Below are 17,524 nucleotides of genomic sequence, written 5' to 3'. Positions count from 1 at the left end.
GTGTTCAAAGTAAGCTTCCTGCTTCCTCCTGTTTATATTGAAAGTGAAGCCGGAACTGTTGACAGCGTGTCACCCCTGACCTGACGCCCCAAACTCAGGCATCTTCCCCAAAGCCAGCCCATCAGCTCATCAGGCATACGCCAGACAAACGCGGGCTGCAGCTGTGCAACGGGCCGCCTGCTGGCCCTGCAAAGTGGCGGAAAACAAAACCGAGAAACGGAGGAGCTGATAAGGAGGGGCAGAGAGGAGCTGTGCGGCCTCCTCGGCACTACCCGCGCAACCCTCCTAGAAACCAACAGTCATCCCAAATCACCTCCACCAGCTGGACAAAGAGAAGAAAGGGGCAAGGAGGGAAGAATGGACAAAAGAGGCTTCAGAGGAGATATCTAGACAGTGGCTGCCCAAAAAAGAGGCATTTCAAAAATGTAAAACAGTTTATTCACCAAGAAGACACAGTAACTTTAAATGAACATGCTCCTAAAGGCAGAGCTTCAACAGACGTGAAGCGGAAAATGAGAGAACTGGAAGGAAAAACAGACGGATCCACAAGTGTGTTTGGAGATGTCAGAGATCCTTGCCAAGGAGTCAAGCCTGCGGACAGACGCTGAGCAAGGGCCTGCAGTCTGCTGGGGCTTCACACAACGTTCGACCCGACATCACGCAACTCAAGCACAGACAGGACGTTCTCCAAGACAGAGCGTATTCCTGGGGCATCAATAAACACTAGCAAATTAAAAAATGAAAACTATACAAACTAACTCACAGACTATAATGGAATTTAAACCAGGTATCCATAACAGAAGGCCTTCCCTAGTGGTTCAGTAGTAAAGAATCTACCCGCCAATGCAGGAGACATGGGTTCAATCCTTGGGCTGGGAAGATCCCCTGGAGAAGGAAATGGCAACCTGTTCCAGTATTCTTGACTGGGAAATCCCATGGACAGAGGAGTCTGGTGACTACAGTCCATGGGGTTGCAGAAGAGTTGGACACAACTTAGTGACTGAACAACAAAAACAGAAAGACAAGAGGGGAGTATCCACGCTGGGAAACGTGACAGCACATCACAGTGACACAGTTTAAGGAAGATGACAAATGAAACAGAAAGCACGTGACTGAATGAAAATGAGAACACGACAGACCTCAGGTGCGGGGTCAAGTGTGGGGTGCAGCTGAAGCAGTGCTTAGGGAGAAATCTGTAGCCTTAAACACTTATATTAGAAAACAAGAAGAACTTCACATCAACAATCTAAGCTCCCACCTTAAGAAACTAAAAAAAAAGGGGAAAGTACACCCAACGCAAGAAGACAGAAGGAACTAATAAAGCACAGAAATCAATGAGAAAAATGAAAGAGATCTGCCACTGTTCCTCTGGAAAGACCAATTAAATCATGAGGCTCCAGCGGAAGAGGCCAGGCAGCAGCACCAGGAAGAGGGCAGCCCACCTCGGGCCCTGCAGACACACAGAGGAGCCACGGGGGCGTCCACACGGACAACTGCCCATGGCCCAGCCACATCGCCCACACGAAACCCACAGCCCAGCCTTCAGAGCCCTTCCACAACTGAAATATCCAGGCCTACATGGTTTTACAGGGTACAAACATTTAATGAAGAAATAATGCTAATTCTACACAATCTCATCCAGAAAAGAGAAGGGATAATTCCCAGCTTGGCACAGGAGGCCAGCATTACGCTTGAAAAGAAATGGATGAGGACAGAAAATAAACAAAACCCACACACCCGTGTCCCTCACGACCGGAAACACCATCTGCCAGGGTCCAGCCTCAGCAGAGTCCAGGGATACCCTCAGGATGAACGGCGTCGGCGAGAGAGATGACATGGGGAGACCAAGCTTAGGTGAAGTGGGTCTGCAGCTTTATTTTCAAAAGGAGCTTTTATACCCTGAGTTACACATTTCCAGAAGTGAAAAACGCTGAGTCATGCAGAAAGTACTAAATAAAGTTACATTCTTATGGAGCAAAAGTGTAGTGGGTTACAACAAAGAAAGAACTTATTAACGCAAAGGTCTAATGTTGCTAATGCCAAGGCTATTACTTGTTTCTTTTACATTCCAACTATATCAACGAATGTACTCCCAGGCACACGATGGATAAGCAAGCACTGGCTCAACAATGCAGTATTATTCTAATAAAAGTTTTTCACCGCTCGAAGGTCGTGATTGGGGTGCTGTGAACAATCACGTGTGATAGTTGCAAGAGGACGGATAAACGTGCCAAGCAAGCTAGAATGCCAACAGAGGGGTTAGAACTGAAATACTCCTTTCATGCCCAGGAGACGTATTAACTAGAGCCCTAAGTTGATTTCCTTCAGAGAAAGGTGGTCGGGGAGAGCCCCCTGTTAGTGTCAGAGGAGCTGGTGAAAGGCATAATATAGTAAACAGTGGACAGCAGACTTTGGTTCCGGGGCAGATGCTCAAGCAGGTCCAGGGAGCCCTCGAGTCCGGATCCGCCTCGCCTGTCAGGTCTCCCCAGCAACCATCAGCAAAACCGGGCAAGCTGTGTCCAGCAATGTGAAAGGACAGTGACAGCCAAGGAGACGTATCTTGTGATGTCAGGCTGGCTCAATTGAAAAATAAATCAGTATAATCTACCATATTGGCAGTTCAAAGAAGAAAAAACACAAAGGTATCAATCTGTGGAAAAAGAAAGGATTTGACAAAGTTCCACATCTATTCATGACAAACCAAGAATAAAAGACTGAACAAGAACGGAGGGGACACCTACATCCTGATACACCTACAAAGACCTACAGCGAACGCCGCTCTCGACGGCAGAAGACCAGGAGCGCCCCCAAGACCAGGAGCGAGGCAGACACCGCAACACCAGCCTGAACGTCTGCACCACAGGCGCACCACTCAGAGAAGATACAAAACCGGTACAGGCAGTTTATGAAAGTTGCTCAGTCACGTCTGACTCTTTTGTGGCCCCACGGACTGTGGCCCGCCAGGCTCCTCTGTCCAGGGAATTCTCCAGGCAAGAACACTGGAGTGAGTAGCCCTTCCCTTCCCCAGGGGATCTTCTCTACCCAGGGATAGAACCTGGGTCTCCCGCACTGCAGGCAGATTCTTCTGAGCCACCAAGGAAGCTCAGATAATTTATAGACAGCAGAATCTGCGTAGTAAGACCCCAAGGAATCAACCAAAAATAAACACCAAAACCCTCACGGAACTGAAAAGTGAATGTGGTAAGGCACAGGATGTGAGACGAGCAACTCAAGAATCCACCGCTTCTGTACAGTCGTAGCACACAACAGGAAGGCAAAGTAAAACAAGACTTACGACTGATGTAAAAAGACACACTTAGGCATAAATCTAATAAAACGTGCAGAATCTGTATAATGAAAAGACAAAATGCTGACGAAAAAAAAGCAAAGATGTAAATAAACAGATACTGCGTTCATGGAATGGGAGACCCAACACGGCAAGAGCGTCAATTCTTCCCCAATGACACCCAGACTTAACACAAGGCCAATAAAACCCAGCAGGATTTTTTTTTTGGGGGGAGGGTAGATCTAGACAAACCAACTTTAAAATTTATACAGAAAGTCAAAGGAACTAGAACAGCTAAAACAACTTTGAAGAAGCATGAAATCAGACGAGTCACTCTGCCAGATTTTAACTTACCCCAAGGCCACCAGTAATCAAGACAGTGCTGATGAGATAAACCCTGGGATCAATGCAGCGAAGCAGAGAGTCCAGGAAAGAGAGAGATACGCCCAACTGACTTGTGACAAACGCATAAAAGCAATTCAGTGAAGGAAGGACAGCCTTTGCCATAGATTGTCTGCAAGCAATTAAACATCTTTAGGCAAAAATAAGTCTTCACCTAAACCTCATGTCTTACACAGACTTCAACTGAACATGGGTCAGAAGCTTAAATATAAAATGTGGAATCATAAGATTTTAAGAAATAAACACAGGAGAGCATCTTTGATACGCAAGGCTAAGCAAGGAGTTTTCAGACTCAAAAAACAGGCTACAGACTAAAAGAAAATATTTGCAAATCACATATTTGGCAAACATATCCACTATAAATAAAGAAATTGCAAAATTCAACAGTAAGTCAAAAAAAACAACAGCAACAAGAAAACTAAATATTTAAACAGATGTCTCACCAAAAAGGTTAAGCAGGTTGCAGCTAATGAAAATACGTTCAACATCATCAGTCATGTGGGAAATACACGTAAAAGCCACAGTGAGACAGCCGTGGTGTGCAGTGTTACACACCCAGCAGAAGGGCTAAGTAAAATAAGGATGCTGACAGTACCAAGCGCTGACACAGAAGAACCCAAACTCTCACACAGCTCTGTTTAAACAACCATCAAACTATTTTCCAAAGCCAAACACACACTGAACACATTACTTAGAAACTCCACTCTGGGGTATCTACCCTGCTGCTGCTGCTGCTGCTAAGTCAGGTCAGTCGTGTCCGACTCTGTGCGACCCCACAGACGGAAGCCCACCAGGCTCCCCTGTCCCTGGGATTCTCCAGGCAAGAACACTGGAGTGGGGTGCCATCACCTTCTCCTATCCACCCTAGAGAAATGGAAACCATTGCTCCTATACAACCTGCACACAAATGTTTACAGCAGTTCCGGTCATAACTGCCCCGAGCTGGAAACAACACAGACATCCCTCAGAAGTGAAGGGACGCACTTGTTTAAGTTGTGGTTTCCATCAGTGGACTGCTACCCAGTTATAAAAAGGAGCAACTACGGCAGGAAGCAGAGCGCTTGTGAACCCGTGACTCAGACCCGCAGCAGAGGACACGTTCCGGCCAAGTGCCTGTGGGCATTCTCCAGAAAAGACCACATGTCAGGCTGCAAAACAAGTCTCAGTAAGCTAAATCTATTGATCTAATGGAATTAACTCAATGAGATGAAAGTAAAGCCCAATAATAGAACAAAAACTGGAAAACAAATATGTGAAAACTAAACAACAGACTTAAGCAACAGATCAGAGAAGAAAGGAGAAAATAAAATGGAAACACAAGACAGCAGTGACAGCCGGGCTCCCGGGGGGTTTACGGCCTTAAACCCCACATGTGAAAAGAAGCCACTCAGTCGTGTCCTGCTCTTTGCAGCCCCATGGACTGCAGGCCAGGCTCCTCTGTCCACAGGGTTCTCCAGGCCGGAATACTCGAGTGGGTACCCGTTCCCTTCTCCAGGGGATCTTCCCGATCCTGGGATTGAACCCAGGTCTCCCATATTGCAGGCAGATTCTTCACTGTCTGAGCCACCAGGGAAGAGGAGGATCTCAAATCAATAACATGACTACACATCTTAAAAACTAGAAACGGAAGAGCAAATTGAACTCAAAGCTAGAAGGAAGAAAATAATACAGACTAGAACAGAGATAAATGACACAGAAAACAGGAAAACAGTAAGAAAATCAACAAAACCAAAAGCTGGTTATTTGAAAAGATCAACAAAATCAACAAATCTTTGGCTGAAGTGACTAATATGTTTCAATATAGATAAAAATCAGCCATATTTCTGAACAACAACAATGAAAAATCTGTAAAAAAGGAATTTAACAAAATCAGTCCATTTACAAGAGCATCAAAGAGAACAAACTACTGAGGTTTTAATTTACCCAGGGACGTAAAAGATTTGTATAGTGAAAACTGCAAAAGACTGCTGAAAGAAACTACAGAAAAACTAAATAGATGGGGAGATATTCCATGTTCATGGATACGAAGACTTAACGTGGTTAAGACGTCAGAGGAGTTGAAACAACCTTGGAAAAGAACAACTTGGGAAAACTTGTACTTCCTGATTTCCAAACTTGGTAGAAAGCTACAGTAACCAGAAAATAAGGGGCTTCGTGGTGACAACACCGTGGAGGAACTTCACTTACGCTAAGTGAAAGATGCTGGGCTCAAGAGAGTAAAATTGTAGGACTGCATTTATAGGACATTACTGAGAAAGAAAGGGAACCATGGGGAAGAGGACAGATCAGAGGCTGCAGCAGGCTGTGCGGGGTGACATAAGCTGGCAGCAGGAGGGGGCTTTGAAGTGACTGCACCAGTCTGTGCTCCAATCAAGGGGCAAGTAATTGAAATGCCTGGGACTGTACACCAAGAAAAAGACAATTTGTCTTTTTCCAATACTCGTTGGAAAGACTGATGCTGAAATTGAAGCTCCAACACTTTGGCCACCTGATGAGAAGAGCCGACTCACTGGAAAAGATTCTGATGCTGGGAAAGATTTAGGGCAGGAGGAGAAGGGGGAGACAGAGGATGAGATGGCTGAATGGCATCACCGACTCGACGGACAGAAGTTTGAGCAAACTCCAGGAGACAGTGAAGGACAGGGAAGCCTGGCGTGCTGCAGTTCATGGGTTGCAGAGTCGGACACGACTAAGCAACTGAACCACAACAGCGAAAAGACAGCAAGTCTCCTAGTATATATTCTGTAGCTTATCGTGATGGTGATTACAAGCAGGGGCACTTATCTGTCAAGTGTGACTGTGGTGTCTGATGGGGGTGGGTGGGTGGAAGAGGAGTATTTGATTACTGACATTCTTCAGATCTGAAGGAACATGGTGATAAGCAAAAGCAGACTCAGATCAGATCAGATCAGTTGCTCAGTTGTGTCCGACTCTTTGCGACCCCATGAATCGCAGCAAGCCAGGCCTCCCTGTCCATCACCAACTCCTAGAGTTCACTCAGACTCACGTCCATGAGTCAGTGATGCCATCCAGCCATCTCATCCTCTGTCGTCCCCTTCTCCTCCTGCCCCCAATCCCTCCCAGCATCAGGGTCTTTTCCAATGAATCAACTCTTCGCATGAGGTGGCCGAAGTACTGGAGTTTCAGCTTCAGCATCATTCCTTCCAAAGAAATCCCAGGGCTGATCTCCTTCAGAATGGACTGGTTGGATCTCCTTGCAGTCCAAGGGACTCTCAAGAGTCTTCTCCAACACCACAGTTCAAAAGCATCAATTCTTCGGCACTCAGCCTTCTTCACAGTCCAACTCTCACATCCATACAAGACCACAGGAAAAACCACAGCCTTGACTAGACGAACCTTTGTTGGCAAAGTAATGTCTCTGCTATCTAGGTTGGTCATAACTTTCCTTCCAAGGAGTAAGCGTCTTTTAATTTCATGGCTGCAGTCACCATCTGCAGTGATTTTGGAGCCCCCCAAAATAAAGTCTGACACTGTTTCCACTGTTTCCCCATCTATTTCCCATGAAGTGGTGGGACCAGATGCCATGATCTTCGTTTTCTGAATGTTGAGCTTTAAGCAAATTTATTCACTCTCCACGTTTACTTTCATCAAGAGGCTTTTGAGTTCCTCTTCACTTTCTGCCATAAGGGTGGTGTCATCTGCATATCTGAGGTTATTGATATTTCTCCCGGCAATCTTGATTCCAGCTTGTGCTTCTTCCAGTCCAGCGTTTCTCATGATGTACTCTGCATAGAAGTTAAATAAACAGGGTGACAATATACAGCCTTGACAACTCCTTTTCCTATTTGGAACCAGTCTATTGTTTCATGTCCAGTTCTAACTGTTGCTTCCTGACTTGCATACAAATTTCTCAAGAGGCAGATCAGGTGGTCTGGTATTCCCATCTCTTTCAGAATTTTCCACAGTTTATTGTGATCCACACAGTCAAAGGCTTTGGCATAGTCAATAAAGCAGAAATAGATGTTTTTCTGGAACTCTCTTGCTTTTTCCATGATCCAGCAGATGTTGGCAATTTGATCTCTGGTTCCTCTGCCTTTTCTAAAACCAGCTTGAGCATCAGGAAGTTCACGGTTCACATATTGCTGAAGCCTGGCTTGGAGAATTTTTGAGCATTACTTTACTAGCGTGTGAGATGAGTGCAATTGTGCGGTAATTTGAGCATTCTTTGGCATTGCCTTTCTTTGGGATTGGAATGAAAACTGACCTTTTCCAGTCCTGTGGCCACTGCTGAGTTTTCCAAATTTGCTGGCATATTGAGTGCAGCACTTTCACAGCATCATCTTTCAGGATTTGGAATAGCTCAACTGGAATTCCATCACCTCCACTAGCTTTGTTCGTAGTGATGCTTTCTAAGGCCCACTTGGTTTCACATTCCAGGATGTCTGGCTCTAGGTCAGTGATCACACCATCGTGATTATCTGGGTCGTGAAGATCTTTTTTGTACAGTTCTTCTGTGTATTCTTGCCATCTCTTCTTAATATCTTCTGCTTCTGTTAGGTCCATACCATTTCTGTCATTTATCGAGCTCATCTCTGCATGAAATGTTCCTTTGGTATCTCTGATTTTCTTGAAGAGATCCCTAGTCTTTCCCATTCTGTTGTTTTCCTCTATTTCTTTGCACTGATCACTGAAGAAGGCTTTCTTATCTCTTCTTGCTATTCTTTGGAACTCTGCATTCAGATGTTTATATCTTTCCTTTTCTCCTTTGCCTTTTGCTTCTCTTCTTTTCACAGCTATTTGTAAGGCCTCCTCAGACAGCCATTTTGCTTTTTTGCATTTCTTTTCAATGGGAATGGTCTTGATCCCTGTCTCCTGTACAATGTCACGAACCTCATTCCATAGTTCATCAGGCACTCTATCTCAGGTCTAGGCCCTTAAATCTATTTCTCACTTCTACTGTATAATCATAAGGGATTTGATTTAGGTCATACCTGAATGGTCTAGTGGTTTTCCCTACTTTATTCAATTTAAGTCTGAATTTAGCAATAAGGAGTTCATGGTCTGAGCCACAGTCAGCTCCTGGTCTTGTTTTTGTTGACTATATAGAGCTTCTCCATCTTTGGCTGCAAAGAATATAATCAATCTGATTTCGGTGTTGACCATCTGGTGATGTCCATGTGTAGAGTCTTCTCTTGTGTTGTAGGAAGAGGGTGTTTGCTATGACCAGTTCATTTTCTTGGCAAAACTCTATTAGTCTTTGCCCTGTTTCATTCCGTATTCCAAGGCCAAATTTGCCTGTTACTCCCGGTGTTTCTTGACTTCCTACTTTTGCATTCTAGTCCCCTATAATGAAAAGGACATCTTTTTTGGGTGTTAGTTCTAAAAGGTCTTGTAGGTCTTCATAGAACCGTTCAACTTCAGCTTCTTCACCGTTACTGGTGGGGGCATAGACTTGGATTACTGTGATATTGAATGGTTTGCCTTGGAAATGAACAGAGATCATTCTGTCGTTTTTGAGATTGCATCCAAGTACTGCATTTCGGACTCTTTTGTTGACCATGATGGCCACTCCATTTCTGCTGAGGGATTCCTGCCCGCAGATTAGCTTTCACTTTACTCATTGTTTTCATGCGTGCTGCTCAGTCATGTCCGACTCTACGACTCCATGGACTGTAGCCCACCAGGCTCCTCTGTCTGTGGGATTTTTCCAGGCAAGATACTGGAGTGGGTTGCCATTTCCTTCTCCAGGGGATGTTCCCAACTCAGGGATCGGACCCGTGTCTCCTGCATTGTCTGGAGGGCTCTTCACCACTAAGCAACCAGGGAAGTCCAATCATTGTTTTAAGCTTCACCAAAGATAACATGCTGTCCGAGATCTGCTCTCTGGGGGACAAGTCCCACAGCCCCACCCTTGGTGCCCACGACACTGGGCATTACAAGGGACACAGCCTGTCGTATGTGGAGTACGCCTTGATGACACGGGCATTTAAAATCCCTCAGGGCTAGCACTGAAGGGAAAGCTTGGGGTGCAGAGCCTGACCCACAGAAAGCACGGGGTGCACGTCAGCGGTTTTGGCGCAATGATTACGAGAGCTGCTGATGGGGGCGTTGGGGGGGGTGTGTGTCTTGGTTTCAAAACCGTAACGCATCGGAATCCTACATGCAAGTACCATTGGATTTCTGGGACCCAGAAAACACGCGTGTGTGTGTGTAAAAACACAGACAATGGTTCATGCAGAGATGTTCATCACAGCTTGTTCTCAGCAGCTGAAAACATGAAATAACTCAAGTTCCAAAAGGGGAACAGTCAACTGTAGTATGAGACAAACTAAGCGTTAGTGTTTACATGAAGGCTGCAGAAACGCAGGAAAGTGTCGCAGGACAAAGTGGAGAGACAGGGTTTACATGGTGCGGGGTCACTGTGCATAAAACGCTTATGAACAGAAAAATCGCCAGACTTCAGTTGAAGATGGTGGCTTCTACATTTACACTTAAGTGCAACCTCTCTCAAAATTCCTTTAAGGCTAGAGCACAGGCCTTCCTGACTTCTTGTGAGGCCCACTTCTGCAAAAACGAAGACAGAAATGACAGCGTCCAGAAAACCTTAGAAGCTGGAAAACAGAAGCACATGGTAAACGACACAAAAGAGCCGAGCCCTGGGCCAGCCGTGGAAAGGCCAGGAAGCTCCCACCACTAACAGCCCAGAAGGTCTCGGGAACGGCATCACGGGGAGTCACCTCTGAAAGCAGCTTGGAGCCTCTCTCTTTCCCCCACTCCTCAGTAAAGAATTACAGGAACCCGCACAAACTTAGGAGGAGGCCCACGCCCTCTTCACGGAGCCTCTGTCAATGGTAACAAGGAGCACAGGCCCCACGGGTACCGCCACGCATGCACACACCCGCGGCCACCACCGCCACGAGCTGACCAACGCCCCTCTGGAGAGGCCCCACAAGCTGGGCCACCTCCTCCTCCACTGTTTAAACAGACTGTGTAAAGCTGATGATACTTATCCTCTCGGCGTTTACAGTTCTCCAGAGACAACCCACAGACCTGGCAACATCCTTTGGGGGAAGCACTGTGATCGTGAGTTCCAGTTTTCAAGGTTTGCAGGACAGTGCAGGTGGGCTTCCCAGGTGGCTCAGTGGTAAAGAATCCGCCTGCCGACACAGGAGACGAGAGTTCAATCCCTGGGTCGGGAAGATCCCCTGGAGGAGGAAATGGCAACCCACTCCAGTATCCTTCTCTGAAAGATCCCACGGACAGAGGAGCCTGGAGGGCTGCAGTCCTTGGGGCCGCAGAGCGTCAGGTATGGCTGAGTGTGCGCACACACAGGTGATACAGATCACCCAGCTCGTCTTGGATGGGGTGTGTGAGTCCCTGGATGTTGAGGAAGTGGTCGGTCGTGCCCAAGTTGACGATGCTGTGAGCATAAATTGCTCGTAACATCCCCACGTCCTCCAGAGGCTGCAGGGCTGCAGAGGCCCCCCCGTGCTTCCAGGTCCTGATGCTCCGCGCCTCCTCCTTTACACTCGTCACCTTTGCTGGAGGTTCATTAACTTTCCAAGAACTGGCTTTTTGCCTCAGTAATTTTCTGTTTTTCTCCTTTCATTATATTTGCTCTTTACGAGTTCCTCCTTTCTGCTTGCTGTGGGCTCCCTATGCCCTTCTTTTTCCAAGGTCTGGAGACTGGATTATAAACCAGGCGTCTGCCTGCTCTCCTACTGCCCGAGCCACAGACTCACAGGTCTGTTTTCACCATCACTTGGCTGTCTGTCTCTCCTTTGAGACGTCCTCTTTCACACAAGGGCTGTTTAACAGAGTGTTTAATCTCCAAATGCCAGGAGACTCCCCTGGGTTCCCCTGGCACTGACTTCCGGATCGAGCTCCCTCTGGACACAGCACACATGGGGGCGAAGCTGACTCCAGGACGTGCTGTTCCGCGAGCCGGGCGCGGTCCACCCACCGTGCCTCCTGCGGACGTTGCTCGGGCCCTGCTCAGTCCTTCCGCGTCTCTGCCGCCTTTCAGGCCAGCCCTGCTGCTCCTGGGGGCACTGTGCCGGGCCCCGACCGCACAGGCGGATCTGCCCACACCTCGTCCCAGGCCATCACTTGGCTCCGTGAGTTGGAAGTCACGCTTCTGTGCAGACAGAGCCTCACACAGGGTCCCTTTCGGTCCGCCATACTTTACCTGACATTGTTCCATCGGCATAAGCCACACCTATTTTAAAAACACTCATGCGTGCCCCGCACACCATTTCTTGTTCTTTTACTCTCTACCTACCCGTGTTGTCACGGCTGAAGTGAGTCCTGCAGATAAGATGTAACCGGGTTGTGTGTGTGTATCCACGCTGCCCATCTGCCTCCTAATGAGTGCATTTACGTCGCTCACATTAAATGTAGCTCGACCTCCCGATGGCCACATCTGCCGCTTCACTTACACTCCCTGTTCCCTCTGTCTCCCTTCTTTCGCCTTCCTGTGGGTTCCTTGGCCACTTTCTAGAATCTCGTTCTGCAGCGTTTTGGATACACGGCGTTGTGTGTGTTTTTTACTGTTGCTGGAAGCATGGAGACGAGCATGCATGATGCGGCTTCCCAGTGCTGAGACCCACTGCCCACTGTCGGATCAGGTGGGCTCGAGGCTGCCACACGTGTGCCGAGCACCAGCATCGCGGGACGCTCCAGGCTTCCACCTCGGGGACGATCTCACAGAACCACAAGGACAGCCTGCTACCCCGCCGCTTCTCCCCGTTTTCGCCCGTGCCACTGTCCTTTCCCTGTCGAATTTCCAGGCTTTTCCCTCTCACTGTGCCCCTCCTGTCCGGGAGCTTCCTCTGACGTTCATTAAGGGCAGGTCTGCTGGTGACAAATTCTCTGAGCTTTGCTTCGGCGGAGGGTGTCTTGATTTTTCTTTCATCCCTGTAGGATGTTTTTGCTGGCTGACAGTTCTTTTCTCTCAGAACTTGAAAAATGTTGTGCACTTCCTCTGGCTTCTGCATTTTCAGATGAAAAACCCGCTGCCGCTCAGATCCATGTCCCCACAGATAATAGTGTTTCTCTCCAGCTCCTTTCAAGACTTTTCCTTCGTGATTAATCTTCAGGAGGTTGATCAGCACATGTCACGGTGCGGGTTTCTTGGGTTTGAGGATGTAAGGGGTCCATTGAGCTTCTTAAACCTGTAGTTTCATGCCCTTCACCAGATTTGGGAAACTGCCAGTCATTACTTCTTAGGGTGTCTTCTCAGCCTCAACACCCTTCTCCCCTCTGGGACCCCAGCTAAGCGAGGTGCCCCTCTGTCTGCTGACCACGGGTCCCTGAGGCTCTGCTCCTGTTTGCGCTCAGTCTGTCTCCCAGCTGCTCTGCTGAGGGGTTTCTACTGGCCTGGCAGTCTACTGTGGGGTGTTATTACCTGGTGAGTTTTGTATTTTGGTTATTGTATTTTTCAGGTGTATAATTTACATTTGGTTCTTAAAAAAAAAAAAAAAACGACGATTTTTCTTTATTGAAATTTATCATTTGTTTAAAGAGGATGCGTAACTGTTTGCAGAAGCGTTCCTATGCTGCTGCTGTAAAACCCTCATCAGGCAGTTCCCCGCCTGAGTCGCTGTGGCGCCGGTGTCTGTCGATGGTCGTCTTGTCCCGACTCCAGGTAGGGTGGGCTCTACTGCATCCTGGACACACCAAGCACCAAGCTGCAAGACCTCACCCCCTGCTGAAGACCAGAGATTTATTTTCTTGAGAGAGAAGAGAGCAGGTCTCGGAGCAGAGGGACACCAGGTGGAGGGCCAAGCTGCCCCGGCTGGTGGGGCACTGAAGGGCCGTGTCCACGAATGCCAAACCCTGGTCCTGCCCCAGCTCTGCACCCAGAAGCTGGCAGCCCACCTCCAGACAGTGCTCTTTCCCGAAGACACGAGGCTTCCCCGTGAAACAGCCACGGTAGATCTAGTGAAGCCACCAGCAGAGTCCATCGGGCCCAGGCGGGACCGGGAGGGGTCAGTGCCCCCTCCTTGTGAGCAGACCACCAGGACTGCCAGGACTGCAGGCACAGCATCAGCAGGAGGCCTTCCCCCCAGCCACCACGCTGACAGAGAAAGCAGCATAAACAGAAGGGGGTATGGACTGAAGGAAACTTCAGAAAGTCCCATTATGACATCAAAGAGCTAGTGAACACATTTTACATGAGGGAATACTCAAAGAACAATGCTACCAAAAAAAAAAAAAAAAAAACCCTCAAGAAATTAAGAATATAACACCAGAAATAAAGAATGAATGGGCTGATAACTTGAGAACATTTTATAGAAAGTAAAGCCCAATGATAGAAAACAGGATCAAAAGTGTTTTTATAACAGAAAGCATCCAGAAAGTTCAACATCTGAGTAACAGCTTCAGAAAGAAACCAGAGAAAACAGAAGAGGAAAAATGACCAGTGAATAATTGAAGGGACTTTCCAAGAGCTGGAGAGTGTGAGACGCCAGACCGAAAGGCCACCGACCGTCCAGCACCAGACACACGGCAGCACGGCCGTGACGTTTCAGGACCCTGGACAGCAGACGGCCCTTGGTCCTCCAGAGGGCAGCGCGGGGCAGGCGAGGACCCCGGGCCCAGAGGCTCTGCTCTGGGGGGAGGCTGCCCCTCCCGCCTGCCGCAGGATCAGTGCAGGAGTGGCAGCTGGGCACAGCCCCGGCTGGGACGCCCCCCGGTTCCTGCAGCTGGGCAGCAGGGGCGCAGCAGGCCCGGGACCCAAACATGGCTGCAGGAGCTGTGCTCCCGGGGGTGTCTGCAGGCAGGCAGAGGAGGCCTCTGACTGGTGAGTGGGCTTCCTCCTGAAGGAGCGGCCCTGGTCGGGAGGGGCGTGGGGCTGCAAAAGCCTCCTTGATCAAACGCAGGGCTCCCATAACGGCTCTCCTCCAGACCAAGCCCTCAGCCAGTGGGCACCAGGGTCCAGGGGCAGCCTGACCCTCGCCATGGTTCACACACCAGGCCCAGGCCCGCGGGGGCGGGTTCTGCTTCTGCCCGGGTTGTGGGTGGTGGCTGAGGGTCCATGTCCCTCTGTAGCTGTGCCCTCCTCTGAGGCAGGGGAGGCAGGAGACACCTCCTGTTGTTACGAGTGCACACCCGCAGGTGAAGCAGAGTCAGGTCCCTGCAGAAAGTGCCACGCGGGGCACCCTGCTGTCTGCCAGGCTCGGGGCAGGAGGAAGCTGCTGAGCAACGGCCAACCCGGTGTGGGGGTGGAGAGGGGAGACTTGTGAAGACAGCACAGCAGGGTGGGCACAGGGGGGCTGGGCACAGGGGAGCTGGGCACAGGGGGGCCAGACAGAGGGCGGGTGGGCACAGGGCAGGAGGGCAGGACGCACCTGAGTGAGCTCACCTCCTCCCTGGAGAATAGGAAGCTCTGCTCAGCCGGGCCCGCCTGTGACTTCAGTATCTTCAGTTCCATCTCCAGCTGTGAGGAGACATGGGCAAGAGGTCAGCCTGGACCAGGGGCCTGGGAGACACGGGTGAGAGGTCAGCCTGGACCAGGAGCCCAGGAGACCCAGGTGAGAGGTCAGCCTGGACCACAGGCCGGGAGACACGGGCGAGAGGTCAGCCTGGACCATAGGCCGGGAGACACGGGCGAGAGGTCAGCCTGGACCAGGGTCCCGGGAGACACAGGTGAGAGGTCAGCCTGGACCACAGGCCAGGAGACACGGGTGAGAGGTCAGCCTGGACCACAGGCCGGGAGACACGGGTCAGAGGTCAGCCTGGACCACAGGCCGGGAGACACGGGCGAGAGGTCAGCCTGGACCACAGGCCGGGAGACACGGGCGAGAGGTCAGCCTGGACCATGGGCCCCAGGAGCCCGGGGGCACAGCCACTTCCCTGTGGGGGGCAGGTGAGGAGACCCTCCTCCCTGGGCTCCCGTCTGCCGCCAGGCCTCCCGCAAACGCAGCTTCAGCATTTTAGTTCTTGTCTCCACAACAGCTACGGAGGGAGACATAGTCACACTGAGGGGAAACGTCAGAATCTGAGGCAAGGAGACCCAGCAGCTGGAAAGAACGTATTCCAGCGCGGCAGCACTCTGATCGGTTCTGATAGTCCTGATCCGTTATTTTGGACGTCAGCGTCCTCAACAGGATGTCAAGTTGCACAGACTGTGCGGAAGGCAACCAGGAAGTGAGCTGTTGTAACAAGTGGTGGGGGCGGGGGCAAGATGAGGCTGGAGAAGAGCAGGGCGGAGACCCAGCCGCGGATCCGAGGGGGACAGGGGTGGGGCTGACCCCAGCCATAGCACGCTCGGCCAGAGCTGCCCTGGGCTCTGAGGGCCCCGATGGGACACAGCAGGCGGAAGGACGCCCCAGGCCAGGCGGCCGGCCGCAGGCGCAGGACCACTGTCCCCACACTGGCCTCCGGCCGTTCTGCAGCCCACCCCCAGGGCCTGCCATCCCTGACCCCAGCCAGCCCGGTCCCCCGTGTGTGGGTCACTGTCACCCAGCTAGGCTGTTCCTGGCCTGCATCGGCCATCGGCATTCTCCCTTCTTGGCCCGCTGCCCGACCCGGGGACTCCTGCTGGTCTGGCTGTCCTGATGCCCAGGGAGGACCTTAACCCCGTTTAGTTCCCCGCCGAGCCCCCGAGGGGACAGGGGATGCCGGGAAGGCTCCTCGTGGGGTCCACACCAGCCGCAGGCCCCGGCTGGGAGTGAGGCGGTGTCCTCAATGCGGGATCTGTGGCCGGGCTGACGCCTGCTGCACTGCCTCTTGAACCAAGCCCTCCAGGCCAGTTCTGTGAGCGCCTCCTTGGGTGACCTGACTTGAGGGATTCCTGGGCCCCAGACACGCAGTCGTGTGACGCCCCAATCAGCCGTCAGGTCCCCGGAGGAGACCCCGCCCCTAAATGGGCCAGCGGGCCTGGGAGACCTGAGCCTGCCCGCCGGAGCGCAGACCAAGCACAAGCACCCTGGGGACCAGCTCCCAGAACAGCCTCGGCAGAACTGAGTTACACGCAGGCCCACACCCAGCTCCTCTGCCTCTCCTGGCGCTGAAAGACACAGCCCAGCGCCCGCCACGCTAGCTGCACGCGCCCGAGGTGGCAGGTGCCCTTGGCAGGGCCCCTTCGTCAGGGCGATGGCCAGATTCACTACCCGGCACCAGTGATGCCTGCGCCACGTGGTGGCACGAGCAGAGCAGAACCCGGCCGTGTTCAAGAGCAGCGGCGTCCACTGTGTCCAGAGCCCCAGACCTCTGCTCAGAAGCCGGAGCCTTGGACAAAGCTCCTCCTGGGAACCAAGCTGCCCGTGTGCTGCCGCCCCCAAGTGCCCAGTCCCTCCTCTCTGATGCCATCCACGCCCCCTCCTACCTAGTGGCCAGTGGTGGTCACCCAGGAGCACCCTCTCCTCACTGTGTCCACCTTCATGGTCACGATCAAACAGACCAGCGGACACGAACGTCCCTGGACCTGGAAGGGTCTTCCCTGGGGGAACATGGGCCCGGCAGGTGGTCCGGGTTGGTCCCTGTTCTATGCAGGCGGGGGCTGATCTGGCAGCAGGGCGCGGTGGTGGTCTCTCCTGGAGACCCACAGCCCTGGTGCCAGGCCCTGCCAGAGGACTACACACCTCATCCTGGAACCCACGGGCGCTTTGCAGCCTCAGGAATCGCACTCAGACCGGTGAAGTGGAGAAGCCTCCCTCCAGCCTTGCCTGGCTCCTCTCCCAGCCTGCAGCCCCAGGCTCGGCTCACGCATTTACCAGTTACAAGGCTGACGTTCCATAAAAACGTTATTCTGTATGTATTCTAACCTTATTCTGTACGTTAAATTTTTTCACGTGGTACACTTGGAGGCATTTCCAGATCCGCACACAGAGAGTGCCCAGTTCACCGTCACGGCTCCCGGAACCGCCCCTG

General features: G+C 51.1%; 1 protein-coding gene across 2 annotated transcripts in view; it reads right to left on the bottom strand.

The window, feature by feature from the left end:
• The window catches only part of MAD1L1 (mitotic arrest deficient 1 like 1), a 247,067-nt gene that overhangs the window by 62,820 nt on the left and 166,723 nt on the right, over positions 1-17,524 (bottom strand). For both annotated transcript variants that reach the window (XM_070780322.1, XM_019987512.2), the window contains exon 14: positions 15,001-15,089. In XM_070780322.1, coding sequence (XP_070636423.1) covers positions 15,001-15,089 — 89 coding nt within the window. The remainder of the gene's footprint in view (positions 1-15,000; positions 15,090-17,524) is intronic.

This window comes from Bos indicus, chromosome 25 (assembly GCF_029378745.1).
Source record: "Bos indicus isolate NIAB-ARS_2022 breed Sahiwal x Tharparkar chromosome 25, NIAB-ARS_B.indTharparkar_mat_pri_1.0, whole genome shotgun sequence".
Taxonomy (NCBI): domain Eukaryota; kingdom Metazoa; phylum Chordata; class Mammalia; order Artiodactyla; family Bovidae; genus Bos; species Bos indicus.
The sequence above is the reverse complement of the archived record's forward strand: the minus strand, read 5'-3'. Positions and strand labels throughout refer to the sequence as shown.